This window comes from Schistocerca gregaria, chromosome 3, assembly GCF_023897955.1.
Source record: "Schistocerca gregaria isolate iqSchGreg1 chromosome 3, iqSchGreg1.2, whole genome shotgun sequence".
Lineage (NCBI taxonomy): Eukaryota > Metazoa > Arthropoda > Insecta > Orthoptera > Acrididae > Schistocerca > Schistocerca gregaria.
The window spans coordinates 414,303,590-414,322,978 of NC_064922.1; the positions used below are offsets into that span (position 1 = coordinate 414,303,590).

The following is a 19,389-nucleotide window of genomic DNA, read 5'->3' on the forward strand; positions in this document are numbered from 1 at the left end:
CTGTGGGTTGTGATACTCCTCACACAAGTGCAGCTGGCAGTGGTTGCCAATGAACATGTACCCTTCAACGCATGCCTTAGGCTTGCCAATCGAATATGTTCAATCAACAACACTGACAGTACATCAATGATAACGACGACAATGGTAATGAGTATGACTTGCAACTTCAAAGGCAGTACAAGAGGCAGACCGCTAACTATGAGGCAAGGTGACCCCATCTGACTTCCAGCAATGACAACATCACGGCATCCAGCTGGAGCAATGAACTTTGTGCAGCATCAACAAACCCCTACCCCTCTGTCTGGGCAAAACATGATCAGCTGTGTCATGTTGCATCCGCAACATGCCACCTATCGTGCAACACACAGAATCTTTCTGTTGGTATCATGCAACATATGTTAATTCCACCTGCAACTGCTGTCCTCCATGTAATTTCCCAAACTACATGCATGGTTCAGCAGAAGCACACTGGACCGTGCAGGATTTGTAAATCACCTCACTCTTGTGTGGCCTAATGTACAGAAATACAGTAAACTTTGGGCTCACACTTGTATTCTGTGGCAAAAGAAAGAAGTCTCACATGTGCAACCTCCCATAGGCCATTTCCAATTCACGAAAGGGTGCTTTTAACACAAAACATACTAACCTCATATGCCCACTCTCTTGACAATCGAACGGCTCACATGATGGACTACATCTGCCCACAACGACAACGATGGACCACATCTGCCCAGCCACCTCTACAGGTCAGGATATCGCTGCCATCCTCACCAGATCAAACACCATTCCATGCATTTGTCCAATTCCATGTAGCAAATAATTCTATCATCACAGTCTATGGCTCACAAGCCTTCAAGCTCATAGCGTGTACACATGGACCAACACACACAAAAAAAAAACCTCCCAGATTTTTTCCCAGATAAAAATACTTTTTTCCTGGGTGAAAGTACATTTTTTCCATGTTAAGTGACAATATACTTTCCCTCAGAGCTGTGAAACTTATCAATCCTTTGCACGCTAAAGATTTTAACTACCAGCTTATAACTTCTCGGCATTTTAAGAAACGAAACTCAGCAGAAAACAATGCATTTTGAAAAGTTCTTTGATGCGCGGCAACATGTACACTGTATATTTTCATATTATGGAATTATAAATATGAATTCTACCGAATACAGCATAGTAGCTTCCGAGCTCTGAAATCAAGATTCCCCTGTGCGATGCTTGTCAGCCAATCATAGCTCACGTAACGTGATCTCACTAACCAATGACAGCAGATATTCTGAGCAAAGGGCACATGATGTCAGCCAACAGCAACATCACTGTTAAGTAGCGCAAACACACAAACAGGAAATGCCAATGGTTTAAATTAATATGTGCACAGTATAGTTACAGGAAAAGCCAAGCTTTCACATATAATATTGGTCTCTTTTATCATGTGTTACCCTTTAAGATATATCAAACACAAATGTGCAAGTAAAATTTTAGATAATGGTATAAATGGCTGGTTTATGGGCCCCAAATTTTTATAAGTAGCTGGTTCTCAAAACATTAAATTTTGAATGAGAGTTGAAATTCGTCACACATTCTCACACGTAACACAATTCATCTTGTGTAGAAGGAAATTTACTTTGAATGAAATGCTTCTTAAACTAGGATTCAGAACATTTTCCCGCAACTTCTTGTGACATCACACTCATCGAAAGCAGCATGATGTTACGAAGTATTGCGTAGTCTTCGCCTTAAAGCCTCTGGCGCATTTTGCTGTCGACTGATGCTTGCATGTGCATTGTGTTTCATCATCATGAGTGGCCCATTTTCTTTCCAATTTAAGTTTTATTTTGATATTATTCTCTCGTTTATGTTTTACTGCTGCAGTATTAATCTGCAGTAGTGAGCTAAAGTAAAATTCTTTCTTAGAATATCAATTTTCATCAGTCAAAATTACAAAAACTTAAATGGAAACTAAAACAATGAAAAATTCCCAGAATTAAAAAGTTTCCGGGTTTCTCCCAAACAACAATATTCACGTGTTTTTCCCAGATTTCCGGTTGCCCCATGGTGTATCCACCCCGCACACTAGATCTTGGCTTCAGTGAGACATTTACCTGGACATTTATCATCACAGATGCAGCAGAAACAGTTGCCAGTGCAGACTTTCTCTGACATTTCCACTTGGTTCCTGACCTGACTAACAGTGTGCTAACACACACAGCCAGTTTTTGCTCTACTGCAAGTGCTGTTGGACACCCCCCTTTGGTGCCTCAACAACATGGCACAGCCTACTTTTCACGTCAATTCCGGCCACGTCAGATGGTCACTGGCTAATAAGGAGTGCCTCCACACAATCAACCATTTCCTACCGCCATCCACTGAGATGCCTACAGCAATGCTTCTAAATGCCCCTACAGAGGTCAGTGCCACACCGCCCAACTGCTCACCCACTGACGAGTCTGTGCACCCTCTCACCAGAACAATTCAGACAGTATGCCATTATGAACAGTGCAGTCCACAAGATCACCACCACCCTAGCTCCCCTTATGCGACTACTGCCAGATCTACTGATGGCCACCAAAGCAGCAGTAAATGAGCACTTACAAACAGGGACAGTTCCTGGGCTTCTCCCATTAAATTGGTCCCCAAAAAGAATAAATCTCTCACACTGCACAGTGATTGCAGAATCCTCAATACTTGTACCATTATAGACAGCTGCCTGGTACCAAACATCCCGGATTTCACCCTTTATTTAGTGAACACCTCAGTTTTCAGTGTCACTGATTGTAAGATGTTGGTTTGTTTGAATGTATGTTCATGTCATACAAACTTAATAATGTGGTACAAACATGTCAACACTGGTGATTGTTTACTCTCCAAATTTTCATTCTCACATGCCTATCTGAATAACATTTTAATATTCTCACTGGATAACGAATCTCTCAACAAGCAGCTCAAACAAGTGTTCGACACCCCTCTCTCACACGTGTGTCATAATCAGTGAAGACAAATGCCAAGCTTCGATTCAAAGAAGTCATCTTCCTTGGACATACTTCCAATGCATTGGGCATCCGCCAGACACCACAATGTATAGAGACTATCAAACAAATGGCCCCACCACAATGCAGGGTGTCCCAATCAAATCTCCCTGAATTCAAAGACCCAGGAGAGAAAAACCACAGTAGATACTACAATGAAAAATACATCAGATTGTAGAGCATCTCAAAGAAATTATATTCCCGCGTCAAAAGTGCCAAGTATCGCCGCCAGAGTGCAGCATGGTCGCACGAAAAGAAAATGGCGACTCCACAGCAGTGCACACAAGCAGTAGTGTGGTTTGCAAAAACAAAATCACCAATTATTGTGCAAAGAAATTATCATCTTCTATGTGAATGTGATCCACCTGGTGTGAAAACAATTAAAGAATGGTATAGCAAGTTTCTGGCGACAGGAAGTGTTCTGAAACATTCTGGCAGTGCACGTTACGGAGTTTCAGAAGAGACAGTGGAGGACATCAGACAAATGTTTCTCAGAAGCCCACATAAGTCAATTCACCAAGCATCTAGGCAACTTTATGTATTTCGATCAACATTGCATGGTGAAGTTTACTAGCGTCTTTCTATGTATGCTTACAAAGTGCAAATTCTACAACATCTGATGCCGAACAACAAACCATGCCAACAGCAATTTACTGTGGATATGCTGAAGCATATTGATATGGATGCCAGCTTCCTGGAAAGATGTTTATTATCAGATGAGGCAACTTTTCATCTATCAGGAAGGGTTAATAGGCACAATGTTCAGCTTTGGGGTTTGCAAAATAGCACATTGTCATTGAACATGTTCATGACAGCCCTAAACTAAACATCTGGTGCGGGCTAATGCATGACAGGATCATTGGATCATTCTTCTTTGCGTAACGAACAGTGAATGGTTCAGTGTATCTGGACATGTTGGAGCAGTTTGTGTACCCTCAGATACAAGACTCGCAACCCAACATCATTTTTCAACAAGACAGAGCTCCATTGCATTGGGCAACAACTGTTCATAAGTTCCTGGATAGGAAATTACCCAATCATTGGATCGGACAGGGAGGACCCACTGCTTGGCCACCACGTTCACCCGACATTCCACCGCTTTATTTCTTCATGTGGGGATTCATGAAGGGCTGCGTGTATGCGACCAAAGAAGACAATATTCCTACGTTGCGACATCGTATCACTAATGCGATTGCAACAGTAACAGAGGAAATATTACAAAGAACTTGGCAAGAAATTGAATATAGACTCGATATTCTTTATGCTACAAATGGTTCACATATAGAGGTGTATTGATGATAAATAAAAAAATTCTTTGAGATGCTCTACAACATGGTGCATTTTTCATTGTTGTATCTACTGTGGTTTTTTCCTGGGCCTTTGAAATCAAGGAAGTTTGAGATGGACACCCTGTACTATCAAGAACTTCATCAGTTCTTAAGCATGATAGACTTCTACAGAAGACGCCTTCAAAAGGCAACCTACCTGCAAGCCCTCACTGACAAGAATACCACCAGCAAGCAAAAACTCATGTGGATTAGTGACAGGCACTCCACTTTTGAAAATATTAAGGAGTGTCTTGCTCAGGCCATCACCTAGGCACATGTAACCTGGTGGCAACCCACCCTACACTGTGATGTTTCACAAAATCGGATGGTTGAAACCTGCATCCAGCTATCCTGATTTAGGTTTTCTGTGGTCTCCCTAAATTACTTCAGGCAAATGCCTGGATGGTTCCTTTGAAAGTGCATGGCTGACTTCCTTTCCTAATACAATAGGACCAATGACATTGCTGTTTGCTCCCCTGCACCAAATGAAATAACCAACCAAAAAAATTATACCTCAATGATTCCACCATGTCATATTCAGCCAGCACCACAATTTCGCACATCCGGGCATTTTCCCAACCACTCGACTAGAGACAGATAGGTTTGAGTGGCCTAATGTACAGAAATGCAGTAAACTTTGGGCTCACACTTGTATCCTGTGGCAAAAGAAAGAAGTCTCACATCATGTGCAACCTCCCATAGGCCATTTCCAATTCGCGAAAGGGTGCTTTTAACACAAAACATACTAACCTCATAAGCCCACTCTCTCGGTGATTGAACGGATCACACAATGGGTCAAAGTAACATCACTAAAAAGAGAATGACCTAATCTACTGCCAAAGTGTTTACTGAAACATGGATCTCATACTCGGGCTGCCCGATGCCCATCACATCAGACCAGGGCAGGCAGTTCAAATCTGCTCTCCCCCTCAAACTTAGCAACATGACAGACACCAAGCATTTGCAACTACAGCATACCACTCTCAACGTAACGGTTTGGTCAAGCAGTAGCAAGACACACAAAAAGCAGCCCCCATGTGCCATCAACTATGGACTGATGTTTTCAGTAGGGTCTCTGGGAGTCTGCACAGCACAAAAACACATAATCAGAGGCTCACTGACTGAAATTCTATACCATGACAAGCTCCCTTCCCCCATCTCCAGTAGACTTTGTGCTCCACAAATCACCAATTACTGCATCAGACCTACTGGACTCAGTCGCACAAGTCAAGTCTCACAGCACACCTCTTTATACCATCACACCTTCCACACTTGTCACCTAAAGTCTTTGTTCCCATAGCACTCAGACTGTGATTTTGTAATGTTAAGAGATGACAATGTACAACCTGTCCTACATCTCCCTCCCCCCTCCTCCCTACTCAGACCCCCACAAGGTGCTCTGAAGAGATGATCAAATATTCCACATCTTAATAAATGGAACAACCGTGTCTATCAACCATCAACCGACTCAAACCTGTGTTGACACTTTAAAGAGCTCACTGGATGACAACGCGTGTCAAGCACTCCACCTCCAACACCTGCCGACTCTCCCATTAGTGACACTGTAGCGTCAACCTTCATATTACAACTGGACGTCCACCACCACATACCAGATCGCCTCCACGATTACCACTTGGATGCCACCCAATGTATGTCACTGCCAGATATCCTCGACACTGAAGATGACAATGCACCTGTGAGGCCTACCTGCCTCTGTGCAACCTCTCGACCTTGACACTTGGCCTAGCCTCCCTCGCCCTTCTCCACACTGGGGACATTGCTCCAGAAAATAATATCGACCTGAATCCCACACAGGAAATACAGAGACGAGCAGTCAATCTGGTGACTGTCACATTATGTTGCTTGTACAGTGTATGTTTATACATCCAAACACGTCTTATATACGGAGTATATGGATCCAGTGATTGTTCATCGTAATTGTCTCCTATGCTCTATAGATCTACAGTGTCTTATTTGAAATATCTTCAACTCCATATTAATATTTTTTTTATAACTGTGACAATTTCTCCTTATTTTGGACTGAAATATGTGAGAAACTCATTTCTCTAAATTTCTTCTGCATTCCTTCTTTAGTGTACCACACTGCTTACTTCTGTATACATCTTGGTAGTAATTATTTATAAATAGCTGCTACATGTGAACTGCATTTATTAATTTCCCATTCTCTTTACCACACTGATTTGATTTTATTAAAGCGAAATAAAATCAGTATAGAGTATTGTCTGCCAATTTCTGGGCACACTGCTAGCTCCTTTACAACTATTCTTAATGTGTTACAGTACTGTTTGTAACATGAAAGTACTTCTATACCCTTACTTGTTCCTGACCATCTTGTGTACATCCATTTTTCATTCTGAAGACATAAATAATGATCCAAGGTGTCTTTCCAGAAATATCGGTACTGTACTTATTTGCTTGGGTAAATTAGTCTCAAAAAACAACACAGATTCATTAATAAATATGGTGAATTTAAAGTTGGCATTCAGGTCATAGTAAACTTCATCCTAGTCAACTTTTTTTTTTTTAAGTTTTCTAGGTCATTTTCCATTAGTCTGGTAAAATCACCACCAATATAGTTTTATTTTGGGCGTTTCTGGAGTGTACAAGCAGCTAAGCTATTTAATGTGACTGAATGCGACATGATCCATCGAGCCATTTGACACTGCATAGGCACGTGCGTGTTAGCCTTTGCTAATTGTATGAATGAGATATTTCTGAGAAGACTACTTTCTTGAGTTAGTCAAGTAGGAAAATTGATGAAAATATGAAATTGTAAGTTGCTAAAAGCACCTCTCGATCACTTTACTGCCAGATAACTTTAAAAAAATTATTTTAAAATCATCACAGGTCAATAAACTCCTTTATCTGACAAACAGAACACAACAAATCAAATCAGAAGTTTTCATGCAAATTTCCTAACTACCCAGACTGAACTGTATACTGCAAAAATAACAAGTTTTACAATGGGCAACATTAACCCACAAGCACACGCTTCTACATCCTGATCTATGAACAGATTACTTTTACATTGTTGACTTATCTGTATTAATTTATTTATGATTGTATGAACTCCTCGTCCATCCACATTAGAATGATATGATTATGTAGCTGCTATATAACCACTTAGTTTAAAATTATGAACCCTGTGGTTATATTGTGCTCAGGCTGACAAATAACACTAGTTTCATTCCAACTTGTAAGATTCTCTAAAGAATCAGCTATCCCTCTCTTCTTCCCTCATACTGCGATTAAGCTGGTTGATTTCCTCTAACCCCTAATTTCATGTCATGATGTGTGTGTCACTTACATCTTACTTGATGTTGTGTGTCTGATTCCTGATTGGGACCTAAAAGAGCTGTCGCATCATATTCCAATAATTACAAATAAAACAATGAAAAGTTCAGGACAGAATAACAACAACATTACAAAAAGGATAGACTACTACTCTCCTTATAGAGGTGGTGATGAGTTGCAGACAGGCACAATGATAAAACTGCTATACATTTAAGCATTTGGCCAAAAGGCCTTCTTCTGAAACAGAAAACACAAGCATTCTCACAATCAACACACACACAAACAACCGCTGCTGTAGCTGGCTACGACAGTGATTGCGTGCATGTGCATGTTTTCTATTTCAGAAGATGGCCTTTTGGCCAAAGTTTAAATGTATATCAGTCTTTTCATTGGGCCTGTCCATGACTCAGTAAATCTTCTATATGGTGAGTAGCAACATTACTTGTCTTTATCCCTTATATTCTGGTGTAAACCATGAAAAATGTATAACCATCTCCCTACAGTGTTCACTGGAACAGCACCCACCTAACATCGTGCAGCCACCCAGATCTTTATTTGCCTGCTTTCCAGCAATTAAATAAAGGATGGCCATGCTACCACAGGACCTTATCAAAATCCTTACTTGCATGTTCAGTATCTGCTTCTATTTTCTCCCATTCACAACTAATACTGTACTTTACATTTTTAGCCAGGATGTTTCCATCTCCCAACTATCAACACTTAATGGTATTTGCTAAAATTCTTAACATTTTTCTGACTATTGTTACCTGACTGATACAAGCAACAGGATTCACAGAACTTGTGACCTAGTATCCTGATAGTAACTTTTCTAGTGAATGTTTGTGAAATTATGAGTCACTGTAATTATATTGTGCCCACTCAGACAAATAACATCAATTTCTTTCCAACTTCATTTGCCCCAGGAATCAGCTGTGGTGGCAGACTGCTCTGTGCTGTAGCCTAAGGATTAGAATAGGGTGGGAAGTTGTGGTAACACAGTGATCTGTAGGATATTTCAGGGTCTAAATTCATTGTTGGCAACCTTTGCTCCATTTTGAACATATGTCATCAAAAGCTTCCCTCAAGGGTGGATGAACAAACTGAGGTTAGGGCACACTTTTATCCTAGGGGTGAGAAATCACCTACAAAGGTTGATAAACCAACATATATTGGTCAAGAGCACAGAATGGTAAAGGCAATGATAAACTATTCCATTGAAGATCTTACGAATATCCTGAGTACGCTGCAATCATGGAAGTCGACATTAATGAGGAATTAACTACTGATCATGGATCACACAGCCCAACATCTGGCAGGAAAGGGAACAGGGCTCCTCCGGTCATTATCAAGCAAAACTATTTCAAGGCAAAGTAATTTAAATGCATTTGTGATTTCCCATATAGGCAATAAAACAGCAGGAAATTTTGGGCTACAGGAAAACAAATGAAGGAGTTCAAAATTTGGTAGATTTCTGCAACCAAAATGATATTATAAATACATCATTTGAAGTTCCTCTTAGAAGGACGTACACATAAGAGACGACAGAAAACAGACGTTTCAGTTAAATTATTTACTAATGGAGTAAAGGTACAGGAATTGGATAAAAATCATGCCACAGCTATACCGGTCCAGACATAAGTAGTGACCATACACTTGTGTTAGCCAAGTTCTAGATTTAAAAGAATCAAGCGGTTTCTCTTTCTATATCTTTTTTTCTTTTTTTACAAAAAAGGAATGTAGAAGACTGAAAGATGAAGCAACAAAGATGGCTTCCTAGGAAAGTATCATTTAAATAGCAATTGAAGTGATGAGCCAAAAGCAGTGGAATACAATCATGATGGAGATAAATGAACCAAAAATGAGCTTTTTAGAAAAAGAAACTGAAGCCAAGAAAATCCTAGACATTGGACGCATCAGATTCCACCTACCTGCTTTGACCCATTATGTAACGGTGGTGTGATGTCACTATGGTGGTGATGTTTTTTAGTTGGTTCATGTTTGTAGACGTCAACTGCCACCACCCACTGGTTGTGGCTGTTAACATGTTGAGTTTAATGTGTGGTATTGTGTATGTTGAGTCTTGGTTATCGCTGCAGTAACTTAGGTTTATTTGAGGCTGTAATGTGGATTCTGAAGTGTTTGCTTTGTTTTCAGTGAGTTGTTATAGGTTTCTTTCTCCTCTGTTTACATATTTGGTGTTTTTGTTAGATGTGATTAGTTTGGTGTTTGTCATCTTTTTTTATGTGGATGGGTGCAGGGGGTTGGGGCAACCTAGGTGATTTTGTCAGATACTTTGATGGTATGTAATTTTTGTTTTAATCTACAGCAATTGTGATGTTTTGTCTGTTTTATATTTATGGTATTTCAGTTTTGTTTATTTATCTAGTGAATATGGAAGTTTTTGAGTTTTCAAGTTGTTAGGGTTTCGGTGGTGATTTGTGAGCTATGCAGGAGTTTGAAGTTTGTGGTTGTGGTTTCCCAGTAGGTATCAAGAGTTGTGTTTGAGCTATATAGTTCAAGGAAAATGTCTGATTCCACTGTTTGGAGTTGTAGGTGTTGGTCTTTTGGTGCCGAGGGCTTCATGTGAGCTATATAGATCAATGTCCAATTCTGCTTTTCACATGTTTGTTTTCTTGGTATCATGGGCTTTGTTTGAGCTACATAGGTAGAGTCAAGTGTACAATTCCTGTTGGTTTTGTGACTGTAGCATTATGTCAAGAGGTTCAAGTTTAGAATTTTTCTTTTTTAAAATAATATTCGGTTTGGGATGGAGTGATGTTTTGTATTGTTATATACTTAGCTTGTCCCCGCCATAAACCCCATATTTCCCACAGTTACGCATTAGTTTCGTTTTATTGTTGGAGAGAGGCATTTTTGTGTCGTGACGACATCGTCTCCATTTTATATACACTGGAAGCAGGCGTTTCCAACATATGGATGACACCGTAGGTCAAAGCAGTAGGGTGGAATTGGAAACTTCTCTAATGCTCAGGAAGGAAAACACTCTAGATGACTACAAAAGAACTAAAAATGACATCACAACAAATGTGGAGAAGAAATATAGGTATGGACCAAAAGCATATCTAGAGATGAAGAAGAGGATCAAAACAATAGAAAACAGAAGCAAGTTTATAAGAAAATTAGAGCCCTTCAGTATAAACCTATAATTAAATCTGTACTAGTAAAACAAAGAGGGAATATTACCAATAGAAAAACTTGAGATGTGCGTTCATTGGGAAGTGCATGCAACACAACTTTGTGATAAGGACACCAACAGCTGAAGTAAGCTAAGTGATGGCATTAATGAGTTAAGAGAAATGCAACGTCCTCCAATCATGTGACATGAATTGTAACATGCTGGTCAAAAATTCGTAGAAGAAAAAGCAGCTAGTGTGGGTACATCCCTGCAGAATTGCTGAAAAATTTAGTTAACAACATGAAACATAAATTATTCAGAATAATAAATTATTGCTATGAAACGTGAATCATGCCACAAGACACTACTAAAATGGGAAAGGCAGATGACTATAGAAGACCAATTTGCATTTAGAGAAACTGGAGAACAATGGAAGCAACACTATTGGACAGAAGGACGAATATGAATAGGAGAGCTTATCTTACTTCAGTGACTTAGAAAACCTTTTCGCAATGTGAACTGTCAGCTAGTCTTTAGAACTATGAAACTATAGGACTTAACTTGAAGGACAGAAGAATGATCAATTGTATCAGAACCTAAAGCCAAACATAAACATCAGTAACATAGTGGAAGAAGCCAATATTAGAAAAGGAGTTGGACAAGGATGTCCCCAATCTCCACATTTCTTTAATGTGTTCAATGAGGAACCTATTCTGATCATGAAGGAGAATGGAAAGGAAATAAAAGCCAATGGCAAAAAGATGGACTGTACCAGATTTCCTGATGACGTAGTAATAGCTGGAGACTCAAACTGAAAAGAAAAGTCCTAGGAGGCATTCTTAGCTATGGAAATTTAAAGTGAACAAACAGCAGCACAGAAAAATATGGAACAATGTCAAACCAATATAGAAATTGATTAGGTCAGAATTGTTCAGGAGAAACAACTTTGTTATCTTGGTAGTATAATCACAGAGGACAGTAGATGTTTGATGGAAGTGAAGGGAAGATTGCATTGGCAAAACAAGCTTTTATGACTAAAAAATTAATTTTAACCAGCAAACGTATGCATACAGATATCAGAAAATCCTCTGCTAAACCATCTGTTTGGGGAACAATGCAGGCTGGATGAAAATAAAAATAAACCTAGAAGTCTTAAGGGTAGACAAAATTAGAGAAACAGAAAAGAGAAAATGAAAATTTATTGGTCACCAGACAACACTATCATTTTTTAAGGAAATGTGCTCGGGCAGAAACATAAAGAACAGCCTAGGATGACATATTTGGGAGACATCAAGAAGAGGATAGAATGTGACAATTACACAAAAGTGTAGCAAACCGCCAGTGACAGAAGAATGGGATTGCATCAAGGCATTTAGAATATATGAGGATGCATTGTAATGTAATGCCTCCTAAATTTTTTGTGGAAACTCTTAAATCCTTTTGAATTAAACAAATTTTATTTACATTCTATATCTTTATTCTTTGTGTCTATAAATTTGCTTCTCTCTGCCGTTCGAGTGCTCCGAACTGTAGCGTGTAACATGGTGATGTGTAATTAACTTCGGCAGTGCATGAGAAACAGCATGCTGTAGCTGAGTTTTGAATTCAAAGAGTCTGTCCACACAGAGCACCCTCTCAGCACGACAATGCCAGGTGTCACAAGTGCTACAACACCAGCAAAAATCTGACACCTTGGGTTCATTGTCATCGATCATCCTCCATACAGCCCCAATTGGTCCCATGTTATTTTCACCTGTCAATGCTCCTGGAAGGAACAGCAGGTGTCCATAGTGTGTGAAGTGATAGTACATAATTTTCATACTACATTATTGTACAATAGAAACCAACTGAATGAGGCAGGGCAAAATTAAGATATTGACCTCATATCCTGAAGGACAGTTTGGTCTGTCTGGTCATTCTGTTTTGTCTTTGCAAAAGAGTGTTTCTGCTGTTAGTTTTGTTTCCTCTGTTTCAGATGCAGTGCAATACATATCTGACAAGGGATCTGATGGTAGCCTAGTTGTTCCTGACATAATACCAGCAGGTTTTCTGCAGTGCTGTGTATTGTGTTTGTGTGGTTTCATTTTTTCACGTGTGTTTTATATCCAAGTTTCATGACTTAACTACACCACTGACTTACTTACTGTGCATGTTGCACTTTCCATCAGTTTTATGTAATGAATTCATGCGTTTTCACTTTTTTGGTAGTGTTTTTATTTTTAAAATTTAATGTTTATTGCTTTACTTCGTTGTCCACATTGGAGTCACAAGCTCGATTCTGTATTTGTGATTCCCCTTCCAATCACATACCAAGCAAGTTGGCTGTGCCAATTGTAAATACTGGATTCACATTTGGGAGGACTAGGGTTTATTTCCTGTCCAGCCATCCTGTGTTGGGTTTTCCATGGTTCCTTGTGTTGCTAAGGTGAATTCTTGGATGGTTACTTTGATTAGGCCATGGCCAATTTCCCACCCTATCCTCACCTAATCCCACCCTACTTCATTAATGTTTTACATATGTGTATACTATTTCTGTAATGTAAGTCATGGCCAATACTGTTGTACTAAATAGTCTATGGACAAATAAATAAATCTTGATTTAGGTTTTCCACAGTCTTCTTAAATCATTTCAAACAAATGCTGGGATTGTTCATTCAGCAAGATCATGTTAAAATACGTGATCTATCCTCATAAAATATGAGGATCAATCAAATGAAAACCTTAAATCTGTAATAACAAATCAAAATTTCGTGCCGTTATCCTGTAAGTTGGTAAGCGTGCTACAAACAGCGTGCAGAATGGCCTCTCGGTGGCAGCATAGTGCAGATGCACACATACCGTCACAGTATCGGTACAAAAATGGCAGTCCCACTTGTGACTTGCACCAGGGAAGAACAGCATTCTGTTATTCAGTTTTTGCCTAGCGAAGGTGTGAAACTTATTGAAATTCATCGATGAATGAAGGTTCAGTACAGTGATGCATGTTTGTCACAGCAGCAAGTCTACGAATGGAGTAGGAAGTTCATAAATAGTGTGACTTCAGTGGAAGAAGCTCCTCGTCCAGGTCAGGCACAACAAATTGTGACTCCATAGAACATTGCAGCAGTTGAAGCCATATTGAAGGAAGACCACCAAGTGACACTGAATGACATTGCAGCACGTTTACAGATTTGCCATGGGTCAGCACACCACACTGTGCATGATGTGCTCCAGTTTCGCAAAGTGTTTGCAAGATGAGTGTCATGGCAGCTCACTCCTGAAATGAGAGAACGACATGTTGATGCTTGTGAAGAACTTCTTCAGCACTTTGAACAAGAAGGTGATGGCTTCCTTGCAAGAATCATTACTGGGGACGAAACCTGAGTTCACTTCCACCAACCGGAAATAGAGAGCGAGCAAAGAATGGCGCCACTCCTCATCACCAAAACCAAAGAAGTTTCCAACAGAACCATCAGCAGGGAGGGTTATGCTGACTCATTTTTGGGACGAGAAAGGCGACATTTTGGAGCATTACATGTCTACAGGGACCACTGTCACCAGTGCACCATACACAAGATCTCCTAAAAAATCTGCAACCTGCAATCAAATCAAAGAGACGTGGATTGCTGTCAGCAAGTGTCCTTTTGCAACATGACAATGCAAGGCCCCACACTGCCTGTACAACAGTTGCAACAATCACAGACCTGCATTTTGAGTGTCTTCCTCATCCACCAAACTCACCAGACCTTGCCCCCAAGTGATTTCCATATGTTTGGAGCACTCAAAAACACAATGGGAAGAACGAAGTTCCGTTCTGATACGGTACGCCATGCGGTTCACGAGTGGTTGAACTGACTACCAAAAGAATGTTTTTCTAAAGGAATTTATGCACTTTGTTGATACAGCTTTGTACCACTTCTGCACAATAAATAATATTTAAAAAAATACTTAAGGTTTTCATTTGACTCTCCCTCATAGGTATATTTGAGTTATTCACTTCAATCTATTATCATGACAACTGCGAGAATGCCTGGATAAAGAACTACGATGAAGTGGGGTAAGTGTAACCACATTTTGGCATAGTTCAACTTTGGCACCAAATTGCCAACTTGTTATTGAAGATATGATTTTGAAATTTCTCAAGCTTAAAGTTTGACTTATTGACTTTTAAACCATCTACACTTTGTTTTTCAAAAAAAAAGGTCTAATAATTCTTTTTAAAATTTTGTGTTGTGAGGTTACACTTGCCCACATTGTTGTACCCATACAGAGCATTGTAAAAGAGACTTGGGGTAAGTGACTTGATTACGCACTTTTCACTGAATTTGAGGATTTTAAAATTATTAAAATATCTTAAATTTTACTCAAGATATGAACTTTTTTTGCACACGCCTCTATGTGTATTATGAAATACACAGAAAATGTCAGCTAAACTAAAAAATAAGTGTTAGCCTAAACCATAAAACACTGAAACAGAATGCTTCATAGATGATTTACTTTTGTTTTAGGCCAGTAATTTAATAGTTTAAATTCTACAAAAGTAATATTTTGTCTTTAGTAGGCAATTTAACAAAAATAATAAAATATCTAGTATCAAGAGAAAAGAAAAATTCACGTTATAAGCTCACTTTCTATTATTTTTCATGGTAATTGAACTAAAGTTGTTGGCAATTTGTGTTTAATGCTAAACTGCCCTAATTCAACTTCTTATAACCACACGTAGGCCCTAACTATTAGTTAGTCACTGAATGTTGTATGAATCAAATGTAACACCAAATGTCAGGTCTCGCCTGTGACCCAAAGTAGGCTCCGGCAGCACTGAAATGACAGCAGAGGATGGAACTTTCGTCTCATCTCTTCTATCAGGCCTGTAGAATGTGGTGCTATGCTTTGTCTTATTTTTGTATGTGAGGAAAATCACTTCTGGATCTCCTAAATCACTAATTTTGGTAACTTGGCCAATAAAATGAACTTTCTTGCATTTTGTTGCAAAAGCTACCAGAACATAGTTTTATCTTTGGCTTCAAAAAATTTGCCTCTTCTTCTTCACAGTTTATCATTTCTTTCCCGAGATCATCCAGTGTTGTTATGGTCCCATTTTCTTCATATCTACTTATTAAAGATAGGCCTCCTTTAGTTTCACTTTCTTCACTTGATGATTCAACTTCCAGTCTTATTTTCTTGTTACCCACATGAGCAGTCAGGCATTTTTTTCCACAACATTCCAAGATGCCATATCGGATAAAGTAACCGCACTTTCTTTGGAAGATTTACTTCTCATTACCAAGCCCTTTCTTATGTCGATAATGCTTTTCTGTTTTGCTTTTCCCTTATTATTCTTGTTTCCTTTAAAATCTTTTTCTTTATAGATGGCATCATCAAAAGTGATAGCTTCAGCTCCTGGTGCAATCCTTTTCTTCTTTGTTTTAGCAGTGGGCCTACACTGTCAGACTGTTTCCAATAATAAGCTTTCAAATCACAAATTAGAAGTTCCAGAACATAATGAAACATTGGTTAGCTCGGAAATGGTTGAGAGAACTCTGTCTGATACTGGGATAACTGCAGGGCTCAGTAGATGTAGGCCAATAAAATTCTGGAGGTTGTTCAGCTGGAAGCTTCCCAAAAATCTGAGTACTTCCTGTTAGAGACGTAGCTTCCGCACAATCTATGGCTGGCATTGGATTTGTTTCTGCCAAAGATTTTGTATGAGCTACATATCTTTTATATGCCTCCAGATCATATTTAGTTTGATCAATTACTTCTCTGCAGTAAGGGAATATTCCTGCTTTTAGAAAACCACTTTTCAACCATTCAGGTAGTGTTTCATTCCATACAGCAGTGAGGAGACTGGAAAAGTCACGCTTGTTAATTTTTACCCCTTGATGATGTGTCTGGTGTTGAGTTAACTTTTGGTCCCAAGTAGATTTCACACTCTTAAACACTGCTACATCCACTGGCTGCAGGATGTGACTTGAATGAGGGGGCAGCTTTATTATTGTAATACCCTGCAGGGTACACTTGGGAAAAAGTTGGGGTAAGTGTAACCATGCCCAGCATATCAAGAGCTTTATCAGTAGAGTAAAACGAATCTCATATTTGAAATTATAATGCAAAAGTTAGTTTGTAAACAAAAAATTGTGCAGTTATCTTTAAAACTGCAAAAATTACAGACCACTTTAATTTTGAGCATGTAGATGTCAATTATTCAAGTCCAAAAATTAATTACCAATTTATGTAATATTTGGCAACTTGTAACAAAGAAAGGAGTAAATATGTGTGATAGGTCAGAGATAAGAATACAGCTCCTTTAAGGTACCATAACCCGTGGTTACACTAACCTCATAGTTACACTTACCCCACTTCACCCTACATTAAACTCCCCACTTAAGTGTGTGTTTTATTAATTTCTCTCCAGTGCCAGATTTGCAGCTTCTTATAAACAATCGGATCTTCATTAGTTTTGACTGCTACAAAAAAGCCAGTCTGATGAAGCTTAACATTAATATCTGAAAATTAATATAAATTTTCAATTGCTTTTCGTCAGCTGGACACAAGCATCAATGTGTTATTAACTTTACATATATCTGCCAGTTCAGAGTGTTTTAATTAAACTCAGTTCCACTATCACAACAGTACTATCTAAAATTCCGTTTACAATTGTTCTTCCTGCTTTTACTCTAGGCAGTCACGAGACTTTTGTTTATTAGCTGTTGAATGTTACACTAATTATCAATGAGATTTTGAAATTAGTGCTTTGTCACAAGTATTTACGACAGCTGCGATTACTTAAATGTAACGAAATTCACTTGTTACGATATAAGAGGTAGTTTCAAATGTTCACATTCATGTTATATGAAAGGGATCATATTTCCACACGAATTGCGATTTTGGTGCTTACAATGTCTGTACAATGTAAATGATTTTTCCAGTCAGTTTTGTGAGCTACGTTAATTACAAAGACTGTAACACAAGATTGTGCTGAAAATGATCATCGCATCACAGGTAGTTGGTATTAACACAGTTTACATTTACTTGAAAAGCAATAACATGAAATTCGTGGAGACAACCACAATAGCGTAAAAATGAATATCGTCCCAGAAGAAGAAACCTCTCGATAATTCAGTTCAGGCTTCGGAGTTAACGAGTTCGTATCGGGAGAACTGCACGATATCGGTCTGGAATTCAATATCTTCCTCCAAAAATTGGGGAGTCCAATCGACAAATCAAATTACTTTTGAAACAGACGTAGAACGACGGGCTGATTCAACACTAAAGAGTTCCACAAACGAGAGAGCTTTATATTTTATATTCTGCTAATAAGACAAACAGAAATGCAAAACTCTTTCATACAATACTCATATCACAATTGGCTCAGTGTTACAAAATGTTTACACGTATTTGAAACTTCTTGGACTGTAGTATAAATTTAAAATTTTGACCTCTCGGCTGTGTACAGAGGCCGCTGATTATTTACGTTGTTACATCTGAAATATTTGGTAAGGAGCACAAAAATTAAAGGCCTTTTTCGAAGTATTGAAACACTTCTTGCAGGACTGCAATAACAAAGTCAAAAGCACACAATTAACCACGGACATTCCCTGAAGTATAAATCCCTTGGTGATACTGAATACAAAACTGAACACCACTTGCAACGACCTGTGCGAAAGCATTACGCTGAGGCTTAATAAAAATTATAGCTCCTACGTACGTCTTGAAAGTAGCTTGGTGGGAACCTGCCATTCGTGTAAACTGCAGTATTAAAATATAATTATTACATGTCACTAACACAAAATGTGACACAAAACTGAATCTTCCCGCGAAGAAATTAACTTCACTGTTCAAAGATGTTTCACATTTGAATTCCAGTATTTTCCACAAGAATGTGTATTCAATATTAGCGCCAGCGAACAGGTCTTCCTTTTACTTTTTAGTCGATGGACGCATTCCACTTTTGCAGGACTTCTTTCGAAGCACTATAAAAATTGAAAGTTTAGAGAGCTAGAGGTGGCGTATTTGTCGCAGTACAGGAAAAACTCACAAATAACTGAGGCACAAATGCAAGTTACATGCCTAAATGATTACGATTGTTCTTCAGCCACTGACGTCAATTGAGGAGATTTTAATCATCCAACATCCGGCAGGAATAAGAAGGGTCAATGCACACGCCTCTGAAAGGCAACCACTTGGTGATTTGGACTGGCCCATTTTTGTATCCTGTTTAGAAATACTTGGTTGTTCAACAGACAAGAGATGTTCGAATTTTTCATATGACATTTTCAGCATGTTTTTAACCTGACCAAGTCCCCTGCACTTCAAGGCAGTTCTCACTGGCCCTCACATCACGTCACGTCAATGTCACGACAGGGTATTTTCACACTGTCACGTCACGTCACATCAATTCGCTTAGCTGTTTACCGAATGGTGAAATTGAGATTACGAGCTATTATCCCCGATGCAAGTTGTCAAAGTATAGTACTAGATCTGAGATGCTAACAACAATTCAGCAAATTTCGTAATATATGTTCTTGATCAATTTTGCGTCGCAAAGTGCTGAGAAGTGAAACATCATTACAAAGTATTTAAATTTACTTGCTAGCGAAAA

The 19,389-nt window shown here is 38.9% G+C and overlaps 1 protein-coding gene across 1 annotated transcript in view; it reads right to left on the reverse strand.

The window, feature by feature from the left end:
- LOC126353864 (uncharacterized) overlaps nt 1-19,135 on the reverse strand; it is an 87,779-nt gene extending 68,644 nt beyond the window's left edge. Inside the window, exon 1 of the mRNA XM_050003032.1 lies at nt 18,496-19,135. Within this exon, the coding sequence (XP_049858989.1) occupies nt 18,496-18,527 (32 nt within the window). The 5' untranslated portion in view covers nt 18,528-19,135. The remainder of the gene's footprint in view (nt 1-18,495) is intronic.
- Between the last annotated feature and the right edge of the window lie 254 nt (nt 19,136-19,389).